Source organism: Mustela lutreola, chromosome 13 (genome assembly GCF_030435805.1).
Source record: "Mustela lutreola isolate mMusLut2 chromosome 13, mMusLut2.pri, whole genome shotgun sequence".
In the NCBI taxonomy this organism is placed as follows: domain Eukaryota; kingdom Metazoa; phylum Chordata; class Mammalia; order Carnivora; family Mustelidae; genus Mustela; species Mustela lutreola.
In genome coordinates this window covers 85,247,520-85,268,360 of record NC_081302.1, presented here as the reverse complement: position 1 = coordinate 85,268,360, position 20,841 = coordinate 85,247,520, and the positions used below count along the sequence as shown (strand labels likewise).

Sequence of the window (20,841 nt, the reverse complement as noted above, 5' to 3'; positions counted from 1 at the left end):
CCACCTCAAAATAAATGAACTCTATTTATTTATCTTTAATTATGCTGAATAGTATGTATTATTTGTTTTACTATTATTAAATCTAACCTGAATTCTCTTAAAGTTTACTAGGTATACATATTAATTTTTTTAAGGATTTTATTTATTTATTTGACAGAGACAGACACAGCAAGAGAGGGAGAGCAGGCAGGGAGAGTGGGAGAAGGAGAAGCAGGGATCCTGCTAAACAGGGAGCCTGAGGCAGGGCTCAGTTCCAGGACTCTGGGATCACGACCTGAGCTGAAGGCAGACGCTTAATGACTGAGCTACCCAGGCACCCCTACATATTAATTTTTAATGTCTTTATCTTTTCAAAAATATGATTATAACTATGTCTTTGCAACCTAGCAGTTGAGTGAAATTTTGAACATTTATCCAATGCCAACCAGTTTGACTGATATTTTCTACTAAATTAACATTTACCATCTATTAAATTAACATTTCTACTAAATTAACAATTTCTACTAAATTAACATAACCATACTGTTTTCCATAGCGACTGTGCCAGTTTACATTTTCACCTACAATAAACAAGGGTTCCTTTTTCTCTAACACTCATGTCTTCTCTTTTTATTGAGGCTTTTTCTCATGAATGGTTGTTAAATTTGCATTTATTGAGATGATCTTATGATTTTTATCTTTCATTCTGTTAATGTGATGTTCCACAGTTAGTGGTTTGCACATATTGAACTATTTTTGCATTCCAGGAATAAATCTCATTTGACCTTGGTATTTATAAGAGCATTTGCTTTTAATCCTTTTAACATGCTGTTGAATTCAGTTTGCTCATATTTTGTTGATGATGTTTGCATATAAATATTCATCAGGGATATTGTCCTATAGTTTCCTCTTGCTGTAATGTTCTTACCTAGTTTTGGTAATGGGTAGGGTTGGCCTCATAAAATGAGTTTGGGAATTTTCCCCCTCAGTTTTTTTCAGAGTTTGAGAAGGATTGGCTTAGAATTGACCAGTGAAGCCATATATATGATCCTGGCTGTTCAACTTTTCTTTTTCTTCCCAATTAAGTTTGGGAAGTTATATGTTTCTAGAAATTTATTGATTTCTTCTAGGCTGTCCAATTTATTGGCATATGATTTTTCCTAATATTCTGTTGTACTCTCTTGTATTTCTTTGGTGTCAGTTGTTTCTCCTCTTTCATTTCTAATTTTGTTTGAGCACTTTTTTTAATGAGTCTGGCTAAAGGTTTGTCAATTTTATTGATCTTTTCAAAGAACCAGCTCCTGGTTTCATTGAACTGTTCTGTTGGTTTTTTTTAGTTTCTATTTCATTTATTTCTGCTCTAATCTTTATTATTTCCTTTCTACTACTGGTTTGGGGTTTTGTTCGTTCTTCTTTTCTTGCTTCTTTAGGTGTAAGGTTACATTGTTGATTTGAGATTCTCCTGCTTCTTGAGGTAGGCCTGGATTGCTATAAACTTACCTCTTAGAACCACTTTTGTTGCATTCTAAAGATTTAGGGTCATTGTATTTTCATTATTATTTGTTTCTATGTATTTTTTAATGCTTCTTTGATTTCTTGATTGACCCATTCACTGTTAGTACCATGTTATTTGGTCTCCATGTATTTGTGGGTTTTCCAGATATTTTCCTGTGGTTGATTTCTAGTTTCATAGTGCTGTAGTCAGAAATAATGCATGGAATGACTTTGATCTTTTTTATTTTTTTAAAGATTTTATTTATTTATTTGACAGACAGAGATCACAAGTAGGCAGAGAGTCAGGCAGAGAGAGAGGAAGGGAAGCAGGATCCCTGCTGAGCAGAGAGCCCGATGCGGGCTCGATCCCAGGACCCTGGAATCATGACCTGAGCCGAAGGCAGAGACTTTAACCCACTGAGCCACCCAGGCACCCCTGATTTTTTTAATTTCTTGAGGCTTGTTTTGTGGCCTAATATGTGATCTCTTGTGGAAAATGGTCCATGTCACTTGAGATGAATGTGTATTTTGCTCTTTTAAGATAGAATGTTCTGAGTATATCTGTTTATTCCATCTAGTCCAGTGTGTCATTCAAAGTCCTTTTTTCCTTGTTGATTTTCTGGTTGGGTGATCTATCCATTGACTTATCAGTTACTTCCTTTATGTTATTATTGTCAATTATTTCCTTTATGTTTGTTATTGAACACTTTAAGTATTAGGTGCTCCCATGTCGGATACATAAATATTTACAGTTATTATATCTTTTTGTTGAATTTTCTCCTTAATGACTATATAGTGTCTATTTTTTGTCTCATCACAGTCTTTGTTTTAAAGTCTCTTTTATCCGATATAAGCAATGCTACCTGCTTTCTTTTCATATCCTTTTGAATGATAAATGTTTCTCCATCACATCACTTTTAGTCTGCAGGTGTCTTTAGGTCTGAAATGAGTCTCTTATGTCTTTTGATTATGGAGTGTTTAGTCTATTTACATTTACATTTGAAGTAACTGTTAATAGGTATGTATTTATTGTCATTTTGTTACTTGTTTTATGCTTGTTTTTAGAGTTTTTCTCCATTCCTTTCTTCTTTTGCCTTCTTCTGTCATGATTACTTGGCTTTTTTTAGTCATATACTTGGATTCCTTTCTCTATTTTCTGTGTATCTATTACTGGTTTTTGATTTGTGATTACCATTAGGTTTGTGTATAACCTTTTCTGCATGCAGCAGTACAAATTATGTTGATGGTCACTTAAGTCTGAACCCATTATGTACTCCTCTCCTCCCCATGTTTTAGGTATATGGTATCATACTTGACATCCCTTTATTTTGTGAATCCCTTGAGTGGTATTTACAGTTATACTTATTTTTACTGCTTTTGTGAGTCCCACTTTTCTTATTCTTGCTTATGGTCTTTCACTCAGAGAGTGCCCTTTAACATTTTTTGTAGGGCTAGTTAGTGGTCATAAATTCCTTTAACTTTTGTTTGTTTAAGAAGTGCTTATCTCTCCTGTTCTCATTGACAACTGTGATGGATAGAGTATTCCTGTCTGCAGATTTTTTCCTTTCAGCACTTTGACCATATCATGCCACTCTCTTCTGGCCTGCTAAGTTTCTGCTGAAAAATCAACTTATAGCCGTATAGGGTTTCCATTGTATATAACTGTCTTCTTTTCTCTTGCTGCTTTTAAAATTTTTTCTGTATTACTACTTTTTGCCATTTTAATTATTATGTACCTTGGCGTGGACCTCCTTGAGTTAATTTTGTTGGGGCATCTTTGTGCCTGTTGGGCCTGAATTTCTGTTTCCTTCCCCAGATTCAGGAAGTTTTCAACCATTATTTCTTTAAATAAATTTCTGCCCCCTGTTCTCTCTCTCGTCCTTTTGGGATCCTTATAATGCCATTGTTATTACATTTGATGGTATCTTTGAATTTCTTAAGTCTGTTCTAATTTTGCATAACTCTTTCTATGTCATCTTTTAAGCCTGATTACTTCCAATTACACTGTCCTCCAGTTTGCCACTTCATTCTTTTGGTTCCTCTGGTCTGTTATTTATTCCCTCTAGTATATATTTTTTTTAATTTTTTATTTTTTATGAACATATATTTTTATCCCCAGGGGTACAGCCCTGATATGAGGAAGTGGCGATGCAACATGGGGGCTTAAGTGGGTATGAGAAGAATAAATGAAACAAGATGGGATTGGGAGGGAGACAAACCATAAGTGACTCTTAATCTCACAAAACAAACTGAGGGTTGCTGGGGGGATGGGGTTTGGGAGAAGGGGGTGGGATTATGGACATTGGGGAGGGTATGTGCTTTGGTGAGTGCTGTGAATGTGTAAACCTGGTGATTCACAGACCTGTACCCCTCTAGTATATTTTTAATTTCATTTACTGTGTTCCACTCTCTGATTGGTTGTTTTTCACCTCGTGTTTATGATCTCACTTATGTCCTCCAGTCTTCTCTTAAGTCTGATGAATATCTTTATGATCATTACTTTAAATTCTGTAGTAGGCATATTACATTTTTTGTTTCACTTAGCTCTTGCTGTGGTTTTGCCCTGTTCTTTCATTTGGGACATATTCTTCTGTCTTCTCAGTTTGTCTAACTCTTTGTGTCTGTTTCTGTGTATAAGGAAAGTCAGCTACATCTCCTACTCTTCAGAGTACCGGCATTATGTGCTTTGCCATGCAGTGTCCCCTGTTCACCAGAACCTGGCATTTCAGAGATTATCTCCTGTGTGTGATATGTTTACCCTGCTCTTGTGGTTGAGCCAGTATTTTCCTTCAGTCCAGTCATCTGCAGGGGCTTTCTTTGCCTGTTATGGGCAGTTTTTGTCCCTGTGGTTCAGTGGGCCAGTCTGCAGATGCCTTGGCTTCAGTTGAGTCAGGCCAGGCATTTGCCAGAGATGTAGTAGCACCAAACTACAGGGTGCTCTCCCTGTGTTGACCCCAAGAAGCTTCCATTGGTTTGTAGGACCTATGGTCAGAGCAGTTATCTGCCTCTTGCCCACTTCAGGGACCTCCATCTCACTGATCTGTTTATGTTTCCCTCTCTTTGGGGCAGGAGTCACTTTGGAGTGGTACTGGCCACTGTCGGGACTTCTTACACACTGCCAGGCCTGTGGCACTGCCCTATATGGGCTCTGGCCAAGAGTGTGTTGGAAAGTGCAGATCTGCTAAAGGACTGCATAAAGCAGTAGGGCTGCAGTACTGTCAAGCTTTGACTACAGGTCCTCTGCAGGAGGGGCCCTGATATTTCCAGACTAAGGTGGGCTATCTAGAGGGGTGGTTTGGCAGAAGCACAACATGGGGACGGGGGGAGTAGGGCTGGCAAATTATATATCAAGTCCCATAGGTGGGCATGTGTTTATGCTGAGGAGCAAGGGAGGGAATTGGTGCCTCTCAGTTCCTTTATTTCTGTAGGAGTTCCCCAGGGATTTATGTCCCTTTGTGATACACTGAGTTTTCTGGGTTATTTACACCGACGGGGTGTTATGTATACATGGGAGGATGTGAGCCTAGAGTTTCCTACTCTGCTATCTTCCCAGGAAGTCCTACATATTCATTATGGTGACTTGTTACCAGTGATTACAACTTGCTGAAAGCTCAGATGATGATTAGCATTTTTTAGCAACAAAGCATTTTTAATTGTTATGTACACTTTTTTTTAAAAGACATAATGCTGTTTCACTCCTCATAGATTACAGTATAGTATAAACAACTTTTATATGCACTAGGAAACCAAAAAATCCATTTGACTTGCTTTATTGCAATTTTTGCTTTATTGGCAGCAGTCTGGAACTGAACCCACAGTGTCTCCAAGATATGTCCGTATGTGAATTGCAAATATTTTCTCCCATTCTGTAGTTGTCTTTTCATTTTTATTTTTTGTAGTTTCTTTTGCTGTATAGAACTTTTTAGTTTGATGTAGTACCACTTGTATCTTTTTTATTTTATTGCTTCTGCTTTAGGTGTAATAGCCGAAAATCAGTGCCAAGATCCATGTGAAGGAAGTTTTCACCTATGTTTTCTTCTAATTCACCAGTTTTCATTTCTGAATTTATTTATTTGTATCTTTCTTTTTTTCTTAGGTAGTCCAGCTAAAAATTTTTGTCTTTAAAAAAAAGTCATTTTTTTGTCTTAAAAAAAAAATAAGCTCTTAGTTCTGTTTATCTTTTCTATTGTTTTTCTAATCTCTTTCATTTATTTCTGATCTTTGTTACTTCTTTAATTCTACTAATTATGAACATAGTTCTTTTTTTTAGTTCCTTGAGGTATTAAGTTAGGTTGTTTATTTATGATTTTTTTTTCTCAATGTAGGTATTTATTACTATAAGCTTCCCTCTTGTAACTGTTTTTGCTGTATACCATAAGTTTTAGTATATTTTGTTTCCATGTATTTCAAGGTATTTTTTTAATTTCCCTTTCGATATCTTATTTGACCCACTGGTTGTTCAGGAGTGTAATTTTTTAAACTCTCCATATTGTGAATTTTCTGGTTTTTCTCTTATTATTGATTTCTAGTTTCATACTATTGTTGGAAAAGATTCTTAAGTATAATTTCAGTCTTCTTACATTTGCTACATTTGTTTTGTGACCTAACATATGATCTATTCTGGGGAATATTTTGTGTGTGCGTTAGAAGGATGTGTATTCTGCTGTTGTTAGATAGAATGTTTTGTATACCCATTTGGTCTAATATATATTTCAAATCCCATGTTTTCTTACTGGTTTTCTGTCTGGATGATCTATGCATTGTTAAAAGTGAACAATGCATTATTGAAATCCCCCATTATTATACTGCTGTCTACTTATTCCCTTAGGTCTGTTAATATTTGCTTAACATATTTAAATGCTGTGATATTGAATGCATGCATATTTACAATTATTCTCTTTTTGATGAAAAGACTATCTTATCATTACATAATGACCAATTTGTCTTTTTTTTTTTTAAGATTTTATTTGTTGATTTGACAGACAGATCACAAGTAGGCAGAGAGGCAGGCAGAGAGAGAAAGAGAGAGAGAGGAGGAAGCAGGCTCCCCGCTGAGCAGAGAGCCCAATATGGGGCTCAGTCCCAGGACCCTGAGATTATGACCTGAGCCAAAGGCAGAGGCTTTAACCCACTGAACCACCCAGGCACCCCACCATTTTGTCTTTTGTTACTGTTTTGACCTGAAGTCTATTTTGTCTGATACAAGTATAGCTCTTGGGTTTTTTTTTCCACTGAGTATCTTTTTCTGTCCCTTTACTTTGAACCTGTATGTGTCTGTAAAGCTGAAGTGAGTCTCTTGTGTGGTTGGGACTTTTTATGCATTCAGATACTCTGTGCTTTAATTGGAGAATTTATTTTTATTTTTTATTTATTTTTTTAAAAGATTTTATTTATTTATTTGACAGAGAGATCACAAGTAGGCAGAGAGTCAGGCAGAGAGAGAGAGAGGAGGAAGCAGGCTTCCCGCTGAGCAGATAGCCCGACGTGGGACTCGATCCCAGGACCCTGAGATCATGACCAGAGCCGAAGGCAGCGGCCCAACCCACTGAGCCACCCAGGCGCCCTTTAATTGGAGAATTTAATTCAATTATACTTAATTATTGCTAGGTGAGGCTATTGATAGGTAATTATTAATTAATTTTAGTAGTTAATAATTACTGATAGGTATAATGTCATCTTATTATTTTCTGGCTGTTTCATAGTTCCCTTGTTTCTTCTTTCTCTTTCACTGTTTTTCTTTGTGAGTTGATGATTTCTGTAGTGGTATGCTTTGATTCCCTTCATTCTGCCTCTTGTGCATCTACTATAGATTTTTGTTTACATAAAATATTTATTGTAATAGCCTCAAGCTAATGAGAACTTTGCATACAAAACCTCTACTCTTTTACATTCCCCATAATTTTACCTTCTTTTATATTGTGTATTTACCTTTTTAAATATTGTGTACCCACTAACATCATTATAGTTGTTATTATTTTTTTTTAATAAACATATATTTTTATCCCCAGGGGTACAGGTCTGTGAATCACCAGGTTTATACACTTCACAGCACTCACCAAAGCACATACCCTCCCCAATGTCCATAATCCCACCCCCTTCTCCCAAACCCCCTCCCCCCAGCAACCCTCAGTTTGTTTTGTGAGATTAAGAGTCACTTATGGTTTGTCTCCCTCCCAATCCCATCTTAATACTTTTGTCCTTTATCCTTTTGAATTATGTGATTGACATAGCTCCATATTATAATATTGCAATATTCTGAGTTTGCTATTTAACTTTAACAGTATGTGTTGTATTTTTATATGTTTTCATATTGCTAATTAGCATTCTTTTATTTTGTCTTAAACTCCTCTCACCATTTCTTGTAAGACAGGTTTAGTAGGAGTGAATTCCCTCCGCTTTTGTTTGTTTGGGGAAGTCTCTGTCTTTCATTTCTGAAAGAAAACTTTGGCAGGTAAATTATTCTTGATTGGCACCATTTTTCTTTGAGTACTTTCAGTATATCATTCCACTCTCCTCAGGCCTACAAGGTTTCTGCTAAGAAATCTGCTAATAGTCTGATGGGGGGGGTGTCCTTTATAAGTGAGGAACTTTTTTTTCTTGCTGATTTTAAAATTGTCTTTATCTTTTATTTTGGACAGTTTTATTATAATGTGTCTTGGAGAAGGTTTTTTGAAATTTTCATTCTTTTATTTTTCTGCTGATTTTTTTTTTTAAAGATTTTATTTATTTATTTGACAGACAGAGATCACAAGTAGGCAGAGAGGCAGGCAGAGAGGAGGAAGCAGGCTCCCCGCAGAGCAGAGAGCCCGATGCGGGGCTCGATCCCAGGACCCTGAGATCATGACCTGAGCCGAAGGCAGTGGCTTAACCCACTGAGCCACCCAGGCGCCCCTTTTTCTGCTGATTTTAAAATTGTCTTTATCTTTTATTTTGGACAATTTTATTATAATGTGTCTTGGAGAAGGTTTTTTGAAATTTGGGGTTACCTATTAACTTCATAAACTTGGATGTCTGAATTTCTCACCAGATTTGGGATTCTCAACTATTCTTCTTTAACTAGGCTTTCTGTTCCTTTCTCTTTTTCTCCTAGACTTCAATAATGGGTAGATTTCTTTCTTTTGATGATATCCCATAATTCACATAGGCTTCTTTCATTCTTTTATTTGTCTATTCCTCTGACTAGATAATTTCGAATGATCTGTCTTTCTTTTGCTTGGTCAGGTCTGTTGTTGAAGCTTTTTATGAATTCTTCAGTCTAGTCATTGTGTTTTTCAGTTCTTGGATTTCTGCTTTTTTTTTAATAGTTTCTATTTCCTTGTGGAACTTCTTGATTTATTCATGTGTTGTTTTCTTAATTTCATTTAGTTGTCTGTTTTCTTAAAATTGACTAAACTTTTTAAAGAGGATTATTCTAAATTCTTTGTCAGACAATTCATTGATTTCCATTTTTTTAGTCAGTCCTTAGAATTTTATTAGTTTCCTTTGGTGGTTGTATATTTTATTGATTATTCATGATCCTTATGTCCTTTTGTTGGTATCTGAGAACTTAAGGAAGTAGGTACTTCTTTTATTTTTCTGTTCCTCTGACTAGATAATTTCGAATGATCTGTCTTACATTCATTATATCTTCTTTTGCTTGGTTAGGTCTGTGTTGAAGCTTTTTATGAGTTCTTCAATTTAGTTATTGTGTTTTTCAATTTCTGCTTTTTTTTTTAATAGTTTCTATTTCCTTGTAGAACTTCTTTATTTATTCTTTTAGCCTTTACAGACTGTCTTTATGAGGTAAAGACCTTTACAAATCAGCCTGTCCAGAAATTCTGGGTGGACCATCTGGTGTAGTACTTGAGTAGACAGGTCTGTTGTCTGCTGACTGGGTTAGTAGTGGGCAGATCTTGTACTTGAGTACATGGGGACCAGTCTGGTGCCTAGGTCACAAGGTGGAGCTGAAGCCTTGTTTCCCTGGGGTGTGCTCGGTGCTTGAATCTTTGTAATGGACTTGGGACCTTGGTCTGTGTGGGCAGACCTGGATCCTAGGTTTCCAGGCACCAACCAGGCATTGGGAACCACTGGGGTAGACCTAGCATCTAGGTCCACAGAGGCTGTTTTGGTACTGACACAGGCTGGAAGTCTGGTTTTGTGAGAGCCAACCTAGAGTCTGGGGCTGCAGGAGCTGGCCTGTATCCTGCAGCCCTCAGTAGATGGCATGGAGGTTGGATTTCCAGAAGTAATTATGGCACTTGGGTGGACCAAGAACCTGGGTCCATGGGAGCTTGCTTTGAACCTGGGGGCTGACCTGGTATTTGAGATTTGGGGCTATAGTAGCTAGCCTGGTGCTGAAGTGGGTCAAAAGCTTGGGTGTAGAGTAGTCATCCTGTCTCTGGGCCCAGTCATCCTGTCTATTTTGTAGGGCCAAAGTTGTTGCCTGGGAGCTGGCTGATGCTAGGATGTGTCAGGATTCTGGGTTCATGGGAGCTTGCTGGGAATCTAGAGGTTGTCTGGAACCACTGAAGCTGCTTTACCCATTGGGCCATGGACCTAAGTTTGCAGGAACCACCTTGGGCCACTGGAGCCACCAGGAACTGGAGTGAGCTGGTAACCTTGTTTCACAGGTACTATCTGTGGAGCCTGATGCCTAGGAGCCACCTGAGGATGTAGAATCCTACAGGTAGCAGGATGGGCAGGATCCTGGGTTCATAGGAGTGGGCTAGGGAGCCACCAAGGGCTTTGAGAGTCAGCCTGGTATTGGGATGGTCTAGTCTAGAGTCTGCAGTTAAGTCAGACACTTACTTTACTCAACTTCTCTTGGAGAGAGGCTTTCTCTCTCCATGCCAGGCTGTCTAGGCTAGGAGGAAAAATGAAGGGGGTCTGTGAATCTATCTGTCCTCCTCAGTGTGTCTTTTCTTACATCTGATCTTCATCCTGGTGCTGTAATCCCTCACCTAGAATCCTTAGCTCTTGTGAAAATATTTTCATGCATGGGTAGTCCTTAAAATCGATCTTTGGGGGAGGGTACAAGTACTAGAAATTGCTATACCACCATTTTGCTGACATCACTCCTCCAACAGTATTTTTAATGTTATGTAGTATAATATTAGTTTTAGCCAAAGAGCATAGTGATATGCATAGTGGTATCATAACTATGTTATAATTCATAGGTATTTTTAAGATTTCATTTGTAAACTAAAATGTAGTAAGTCTTATTTCTTTATGTGTTAACTAAATAGGCATTTATTTCTCTAGATAGAACTTGCCAGGTTTTAAAAAATATTTGCCCGATCTCAGATTATGTGAAAGCCCATGTTTCTAGTAACTTTGAAGCTTTCTTCAAAGCTTCATATATTTTATATATATGAATATATATAAATATAATATAAACAGTATATTCATATTGTTTGATATTCATAAATCTTACATAATATTTTTCAGAAACTGTAATATATATGTGTATATACTTATGAACATATATGCATATGTGTACATTTTATGTGATTATATACAAAAAAACTATGTGCATTTATTTACCTCTGTATGTATATATGTGTATTTTGAATGGAGGACAGTGATCTTTAGAGTCAACATCAGAGCTTCTGGCTATGGTTAGATAATACTTACGGGATGTTTTGATGGCTCTCCCTCTGCCTGCTCCTCCCCTTTGCTTGTGCGCGCGCTCTCTGTCTCTCTCTCTTTCTCTGACAAATAAAATCTTAAAAAAAAAATACTTTACATACAGGATATCATTCCATAATGGTTATTTATAAGCATCATACTTTCTCCATGTCTAATTTCTTCATGTCTTGTTCTTTGTAGAATATTAAAGAAGAGGCTTTTATAAGATATAAGTAACATCTGTTCAATGTTTAGAGAATGTTTAGGGCTTCAAATTAAACAACAAAAAAGCATTTAAACTTACCTGATTTCTGTTCCATTTCAATAATATTTAAATGACTTCATCAAGACAAATCATTATAGTCTTCTATTTCACTTAGTCATATTGGCTGTTATATATATAAATTTTTTTTAACGGTTTAAGGGGACAGTTTAAAAAAAGTGGTTGCTAGTTGTTTTGTTCACTGTTGACTATTTCAGCCTATTTGAAATCTGGAATATGCCAATATCTAGCTCTCAAAGCTATTAGTAAGTTAATTATAAAACCAGAAATTTTATGTATTTTTACTAAAGACAGGGTCATTAATTTTGTTTCCTTCTCTCTGGGGCAATTTTCTTTTTTTTTTTAAAGATTTTATTTATTTATTTGACAGAGAGAGATCACAAGTAGGCAGAGAGGCAGGCAGAGAGAGAGGAGGAAGCAGGCTCCCTGCTGAGCAGAAAGCCCGATGCGGGACTCGATCCCAGGACCCTGAGATCATGACCTGAGCCGAAGGCAGCGGCTTAACCCACTGAGCCACCCAGGCGCCCCGCTCTGGGGCAATTTTCAATGGGTGTATAGCTCAGGCCTGGTATAGTATCATTCACATCCTAAATTTTTTTTACTTTAGCTTCAATTTATCGAGGACAGCTACTTTGGATTCTTGTTTAATACTATTGTATATTTTGTCTCAATGAGATAAGCATGAAATCATTGCCTTTTTATAGCTGAGAGAAATGAGTAGTAAAAAATTTATTAGCTTCACTAAGGACAAATACTAGTTAAGGTCAGAACATTTACTGTGCCAGTGACTTCAACAGTGTACTCATTGGAATGATACTGTGAGCTTATTAAAAGAAAATGACTTGGCTCCACTCCCACTCCCAATATATCTGAGTTAGGGTTCTGAGGTAGAGAGCAAGCATTCGTATTTTTCAGTGGTGTTAGATGAACAAAAGAATCTATATTTTTTCATTGTTTCCCATGTGGTTCTGATAGGCAGCCAGGTTTGGAAACTCATGTAATATAATATACCTGTTTATTGAAAACCAAAAGGAAAAAGTCAGTCCTGGCATTATTTGGATTTTTCATTATTAATTATTCTGTCACTATATTTTTGTTAGCTCATTTGTATGGGGTTAAAATTATTTTTAACCTTTATGTGGTTAAATATAAAGCACATAAGAATTACGAACCAATAACATCAGCTCAGTGATTTATTACAAAGCAAACACCCATGTAACCCCTATCTAGATTAATAACATTTAAAGAATAGAACATAGTCAGCACCTTAGTAGTTCTGCTGTGCCCATCTCAAACACTGCCTTTCCCATTCTGATGGGTGATGGGTATCTTGAATTAAATGGTAATCACTTCCTAGCTTTTCTACAGACTTTAACCACCTAACCAGTCTTCCCTTTAGTTTTGCATTTTTTTGAACATTATATAGGTGGACTTGTGCTATGCATATTGTTTCATGTGTGATGTCTTTTACTCTGTGTGGCAGTTGTCAGTATTGTTGCATGTAGCTCTGGTTTGTTCATCTTCATTGCTATGTAGTGGTGCATCTGTACAATGGATATTACTCTTGACCGTGAGAAATTGCGATAGAGAAGTTTATTACTCACAGGTCCTAGAGGAAGTACAAGTGGAGGCACCATACAGGGAAGTCAAGACAGGGTACAGGCAGAAAGAAAGGCTGTAGCTGGGGTACATGCCATATTAGGGTCCATGAGTGGAATGTTTTGAGCTCATGGGATAAGGCCACATTGGTCAATTCAAACCAAAAAGAGGGAGCTTTGGTAAGCTCCATCAGAATCTTATGTAGGAGGTAGACAAGGAGAAGGCCCTGGGAGATGGGGGAGACTCTTGATCACAAGGCTTTTGTGGAAGACATATCAGGAACTTAGATTTGCTTGGGCTCTGCAGACTGCTGTCTGGGACATGCATTTGCATCAGGGGCTAGTGTCAGTTTTTGGTCCCTGCTTAGCCAGGCCAAACAAGATGGACAGTGGGACAGCAGTACCATGCAGTAGCTTAGTGAAAGTCTGGACATTGCTTTTCAAATGTTTTCTCCTAGTCTGTGTCTTGTCTTCCATTTCTCTTGACCTACCGGGAAATTAATTGGTATTTCATTCAAATCTATAGATCAGGCTGGAGAGTATCTTTAAAATGTTTACTTTTCAAATTTGTAAGTACAATACATTTCTCCACTTAGGTCTCTGTAATTTCTTTCAAATACTTTTTAGCTTTGTGGGGTTTTTTTTTTTTTTTTCAGATTTTATTTATTTATTTGACAGACACAAGTAGGCAGAGAGGCAGGCAGAGAGAGAGGGGGGAAGCAGGCTCCCCGCCAAGCAGAGAGCCCAATGTAGGGCTTGGTCCCAGGAACCTGGGATCGTGACCTGAGCCAAAGGCAGAGGCTTTAATCTACTGACCCACCCAGGCACCCACAAATACTTTCTTTAGTTTTAAGTCTAGAGAGCTGCATGTCTTTTGTTATACTTATTCCTACGTGTTTGATTCTTGATGGTATAGGGCATAGTATTAAAATTTCATTTTCTACTTGTGCTTTTCTAGTATGTAGATATATAGTTGATTTTAGATATTGATCTTTATCCATTGACCTTAATACATTTACTTACTAAATGTATTAAATGCAGATAGTCATCTCTAGATGTTTTTGGGTTATCTATATGAACACTTTTGCTATCCATAGATAATGACAGTTTATTTCTTTTTGCCCAATCTTTATGCTTCTTTTTGTTTTTTTCCTTCATTGCACTGGCTTTGATACCAGTTCTGTGCTGAATTGAAGTGGTGATAAAATAGGCATTTTTGTTTTGTTCCTGATCTCACAGGGTAAAGCTTTCCACAACTTGCCATAAGTATGATGCTTGCTATAGGACTCTTACACGTACTCTTTATCATATGAAGGAATGTTTCCTTTTCTTTCTGGTTAGCTAAGAGTTTTTATGAAAATCTATATATCAAAAAATCGTAAGATCGATTTTTGAATGTTAAATCATCTGAATGAACTCTACTTGATTGTGATGTATTATCCTTTTAAAATATCACTGGATTTGATTTGGTGATCTTTAGCTGAGGATTTTTGCACCCACATTAGTGAGAAAGATGAAGTCTGTAATTTTAAGAATTTATTATTTGAGAGAGAGAGAGAGTGAGCAAGTCCCAGTGTGGGGGACAGTGGAAAAGGGAAAGAGACTCTCAAGCTGATTCCCCACTGAGCCCAACACGAGGCTCAATCCTATTACCCCAATATCATTACCTGAGCTGAAATCAAGAGCTGGACACTCAACTGACGGAGCCACCCAGATGCCCCTGAAATTTGTAATTAAAAAAAATAATGCCTTTGATTTTGTTACAGGGGTAAATTGTCTTTATGCCACAAGTTCAGATATTTCCCCCCCTCCAGAGGAGGGAATTGGCTTTTTTTTTTTTAAACAATTGGAGGAATTCACTAGTAAAGCCATCTGCATTTGAAGTTTTCTCTGTAAGAAGAGTTTTATTGAACAGATCCTACCTTTTTAATAAATAAAACACTTCAGTTTTCTTCTCATGTCACTTTGATAAGATGTATTTTATCCTTATTTATTTTTGTTTGCTTATTCTTTTTTTCATAATTTTTAATTTTTTATTAGCATATAATATATTATTAGCCCCAGGGGTACAGGTTGGTGAATCGCCAGGTTTAAAAACTTCATAGCACTTACCTTCCCCAATGTCCATAATCCCACCACCCTCTCCTTACCCCCCTCCCCCCCGGAAACCCTTAGTTTGTTTTGTGAGATTAAGAGTCTCTTATGGTTTGTCTCCCTCCTGATACCATCTTGTTTCTTTTTCTTTTCCTACCCCCTAAACCCCCACATTGCCTCTCAACTTCCTCATATCAGGGAGATAATAAGATAATTGTCTTTCTCCGATTGACTTTTTTTACTCAGCATAATACCCTCTAGTTCCATCCACGTCGTCACAAATGGCAAGATTTCATTTCTTTTGATGGCTGTATAGTATTCCATTGTATATATATACCACATCTTCTTTATCCATTCATCTGTTGATGGACATCTAGGTTCTTTCCTTTGTATATATATACACCACATCTTCTTTATCCATTCATCTGTTGATGGACATCTAGGTTCTTCCCATAGTCTGGACAGTGGACAGTGGTGCTATAAACATTCAGGTGCACATGCCCCTTTGGATCACTACATTTGTATCTTTAGGGTAAATACCCAGTAGTTTGTTTGCTTATTCTTTTAGCTATTGAGAAAGTTGTGTTAAAAGTTATTTTTTTTACTGGGGCACCTGGGTGGCTCAGTTGGGCGACTGCCTTCAGCTCAGGTCATGATACCGGGGTACTGGGATCAAGCCCTGCATCAGGCTTCTGGGTCAGTGGGGAGCCTGCTTCTCCCTCTCCTACTCCCCTGCTTGTGTTCTGTCTCTCTCTCTATCAAATAAATAAATAAAATCTTTTAAAAAAAAAGGTTTTTATTTTTTTATTTCTTTATTCTTCAGATGTATTAACTTTTGTTTTATATTATTTTGAAGTTATGTTATTAGGTGTATGAAGATTTAGAATGGGGTATATCCTTGGTGGATTAATAAGCCCTTTTTAATTAAGTGGTGTCCTTTATTACTTCTAATAATGTTTCTTGCCTTTAAGTTTGCATTTTTTGTTTTCTTTTGGCTACTGGTATTTCTTTTTTTCACTTTACTTTTGGTGATTCTAAATTCCTAATTTAAGGTGTGTCTCTTTTAAGTAATAAAAAGTTAAGATTCAAACTGAGTGGCAGATATTTCTGGAATACCTTTCCGCAATGTGGTTTAGAGTCTCTACCCCTGCATTCTTGTATTCCTTTATTATAGTTCTTATACAGAACTAAATTTACTGGTCTGCTTCACCTGCAAGGGCATGAACCATATTCTGTTTACCCTTTTAGTCCCTGAACCAAGTATAATGGAGCCCTTGCAGTCTTAGTAGGCTACTTTGTTGGGGTGGATTTGGGAACAGAGTGTCATTCAAAGGGGTACTGTGCAGGCAGGGCTTCACGTCCTCTATCCCCACTGCAAGCAGAGAGGCTCTTTCATAAGTCAAGGATAAAATAGAAGATTCTACCTGAAGAAAGGGATCTTCTGCTATAATGTTTTTAAATTATTTGTCCAAGCTAGGAGTATCTGAGTGGCTCAGTCAGTTAAATGTCCAACTCTTGATTTCAGCTCAGGTCATGATCTTAGGGTAGTGAGCTTAGGGTAGTGAGATTGAGCCCCATATTGGGCTCCACAATCAGTGGGGAGTCTGCTTGAGATTCTCTTTCTCCCTCTGCCTTGCCTCACCATATTCATTCTCTCTCTCTCTCTCTCTTTTTCAAATAAATAAATAAATCTTAAAAAAAAAAAAAATTCTTGTCCAGGCCATTGGATTTGAAATATTTTTGAACCAGACCTTGGTAAGAAATTTATTTTACATTGTTTACTGAAATAAGTTGCATGAAACAGTCCTTGTCCTTATTATGTATGATGCCCTTTGATATTTTATATGTTCTGGTTTTTTTTTAAATAACTGATTTCAGTTGACTTCAATTTGAAGAATAGGCTTGGTGTCAATAAAAATTGGGCTCAAATTCTTACTTGACAGTTTTCTAGATGTGTGATCTTAGATCTTCCATATTTGTATCTCTAAACAGAGACCGTTCCTATCTTTCAGGGTTGTTGTGAGGATTAAATGTGATAATGCTTATAAAGGAATCTGTGCAGTGTCTGATATATAGTTAAAAACAAATGTTCTGTGTGATTTAGGGAACAGATCTATGATAGTCTGTTCAAGTTGGACATAAAACTTAAACATATTCTACAAGTTCTATAGAATTTTTTTCACCATCAGAACATTTAAGATGAAAAAATAAATAGAAATACTTTTAACCTGTTACAAATTGAAATTGTTTTAGTAGTTAATTAAAAAATGAGACTATACATATCAACCCAATTTTATTTAAAATACCATAAATAATTAGAAGTGACAATAAACCAAAGTTAATTTAGATAAGATTAGTGTACAAACTAAACAATTCAGCAACTTACTCCCTGCTTCGCAACAAATCTGGTGCTTAGCCTTAGATAGCACAAGAGACCCTTAGACATTATTTTGAAAAGTCAGAAGGAACTCACCAACAACATAAATAAGCCAAAACAAAATAAAATAACTTTTTTTATGCTTTCCATTATAGGTGTGTTGAAGTTGTGAAAGCTTCTCAGTATGTAGAGTTAGCAAATGATCTGGAAATAAACAAAGCAATTACATACTTGAGACAAAAGGACTTTAATCAAGTAAGTTTTTAAAAGTTGTAGATGAAGTTTTGTATGTTAACTGGTGAAAGCAATAATCTTGTGAAGCTGTTTCTAGATTATTGTTATCTGTGATTATTCCAAAGTTGAGTAATATTTTTATTTGTCTTAACATCATTTCCAAAAATATAATATCACTTTAATTTTGATGTGTTTGTCTTGTTTGTCCCCATGTAAATACTGTTCATGTAAAGCATAGGTCCTAAATTACTAAACCATATTCTAGTTCAGAGATCAACTTTCCCCTAGAGGTTTTCAAACTGTTTCCTAAAGCTTTAAGGTTTTTTAGAATCAGGGAATGCCAGGAGCCCAACTAGTAGCCTGATGCTTCCATTTGCTTTGCTCACCAGAGTAGCTTTCTTGTTACCTGTTTTGTATATTTGATTTACTTATTAACCTTGCATTGGGCATAAAAAGGTCCCATTGCTAAACACAGTTTCATAATGCTCCAGGAGCTCTTGCTGGTACCACTGCTACCTTGCTACCTTAGGTCAAGATGGAATGGGTACTCTACCTTCAGTGGTCTCTCTCAAATGAGACCTGGTTGTGACAAGGCCTAGAAGAGTAGACAGCTTTAAAAAGGAAGGATGGGGGTGACAATAACTGAAGAGAAGGAACAAAATGAAACCTGATATCCTGGTTCATAAAACCAATGATTAGTGTCAAATGTGTCTATAACTAGAAAACTCAGCTCCTCCCAAGTTTAGACCCAGAGAGGTAGGGCCAGAAGAAGCCACATTATCTTTACTGCATCCTGTCCCAAGCCTGTGTTTCAGTTTTTCTTCCTATGTAAGGTCTTCCTTTTGTCTAGGAGACAACAGAATGAATAACTTCTTTCTAGAGAAGTGGGGAGATAAACCCCAGGGCTCATGTAATCATTATATGATTAATATAATGCAGTCCCATAGACTGGTTCCATTGTATATATGCATTTAGTATACTTAACCTTTTTTTGGCATTTGTAAAGCACCAAAAAGACTTTTAAAGTACCTTTATGTCTCTTGTGTCATTCAATCATCACACTTGCAGTCATTACACTCGCGGTCATTAGAAATGCCAGTGATGATTGGGGTGCCTGGGTGCTTCAGTTGGTTAAGTGGCTACCTTCAGCTCAGGTCATGATCCCAGCGTCCTGGATCAAGCGCCACATCAGGCTCCCTGCTCAACTGAGAGCCTGCTTCTCTCCCCCTCCCTCTGTCTGCCACTCTGCCTAGTTGTGCTCTCTCTCCGTCAAATAAATAAATTTTTAAAAAATGCAGCGATAACTCTCTATAACTGTTGTAACGCTTTTCCAGTAAAAGTGAAGTCACAAAAATTGGTCTTTATTATGTTGCCAATGTCATCTCTGCACCAAAAAAATAATTTTTTATGTGTGTGAAAAGTACTGTTACAGGTGACAAAGTAGAAAAAACCATATTTGCCAGTTTTCTCTTGATACTTTATTTTAAGTTGTCTTTTTGAAAGATTTAAGTGTATTACTGTTGTTTTTAAATTGTCTAGTAAAGGAGAAACTCTAATTTCTTCATGTTAAATTTCATTTAGAATTTCATTTTAGAATTCACTTAACGCAAATCATATTGTTTGCCACTTACCTAGCTATTCTCCTTTGAAATACCTTATGCCCCGTTTGCATTTTCAAGATTTTAATTAGTTTACGTATGTTTTAAAAATGTAATCTCTGCTTTCTTTTCAACATTGCTGCTTTGACTTTGTGTTTCTTTTATTTGTATATTGTAAGTATGATGAGGTGGGTATGATACAACCTTAGTTGAAAGGAACCCTGTTAGATTAAAATGGATTGAGTTGACATAACTCATAATGATAATTTGATGAGGACTACTTTATTTACAATTCAAAATAAAAGAGAAAAATGTATGCCTTCTTATATGAGGCTATAATTATATAGTTAAGTAAAGATGCTGAAATCTCAGAGTATGGTTCTTTGTGATGATAGTGCTATTTTGTACTCACCTTTGTAATAGAGAAGGAATCCACCAAAAAGCCGAAGGTAGATGAAATGAAGTAGTTTGTCATAAAGGCCAGTGATAATGTATGGACAGATGCAATGGAATACAGAAACCAGTAGGTAGATGGCATCATTCAGAAAAGAAACCCAAAGTGGAGATATATCTATTTTCCTAACCATTTGGCGGGGGGGGACATAACGCAAACTATCAATGTTTATTTTCATTATTTGTTTTGCTCTTCAGAACTAAATTTAATTTTACTAGGTGTACTTTTATCAGTTTCACTTGTAAATGAATTGATGTATAATATTTTCTTTTTAAAAACAGATATATTGGCTATGCCTTTATTGACATGTAAAGAACGGTTATGAAAACAACCTATTTCAAAGCTAGATATCCTGGGAATGTTCCCTTTATTAGAATAATTTTATAGCTTTTTTTTTTAGAGTGATTTAGAGTTTAGAAATTTAAAATACGAAATATCTTTTTATTCTCTCATATTTTTTAATGTTGTAAAGTGTGGGGCACTTGGGTGTCTCAGTCAGTTGAGTAGCCATTTGGTTTTGGCTTAGGTCATGATCTTGGTCTCATCACTCAGCGTGGAGTCTGCTTGAGGATTTTTTTCTGTCTCCTCCCTCTGCCCCTCTCCCCACTCATACATTCATGTGCTTGTACTCTCTCTCTCTCTCTCTCACACACAAATAAATAAGTCTTTAAACGAATGTTGTAAAGTTCAAAATACTTATGTTATCTCTTTTAAATAGTGGTTTAAGATTATGTTGCTTTTTATATGTATTGTTTGAATTCATTAGTAACCTTTTGAGAGGAGAATAATTTGTTGTTATATGTAGTCTTAATGTCTTGTTACTAATGAGCCACAAGGTAACAAGATGAAAATTTAAAAATCTAAGACATTTTCTTGACTAATATGAATAGTTATTTCTAAAAGGAATGATGTAAACAACTATATAGCATACTGGGTTTTTTTTTTTTTAACTGTTGTTGGTTTGCTTTTGCTTTATGGATATCATAAATATCAGAAAACAGTTTTTTTCCTCTGCACTTTACTTCAGAGAACTTAATAGATGTGTGAGTTAAATCTGTTCATATGCCTTCTATTTTAAATCAACACATTATATTTATTTTGACACACTCTAAAGGTAAAGATTA

General features: G+C 36.3%; 1 protein-coding gene across 4 annotated transcripts in view; it reads left to right on the top strand.

The window, feature by feature from the left end:
- The window catches only part of IFT88 (intraflagellar transport 88), a 154,540-nt gene that overhangs the window by 56,231 nt on the left and 77,468 nt on the right, over nucleotides 1–20,841 (top strand). For all 4 annotated transcript variants that reach the window (XM_059144860.1, XM_059144859.1, XM_059144857.1 and 1 more), the window contains one exon: nucleotides 17,587–17,686. In XM_059144860.1, coding sequence (XP_059000843.1) covers nucleotides 17,587–17,686 — 100 coding nt within the window. The remainder of the gene's footprint in view (nucleotides 1–17,586; nucleotides 17,687–20,841) is intronic.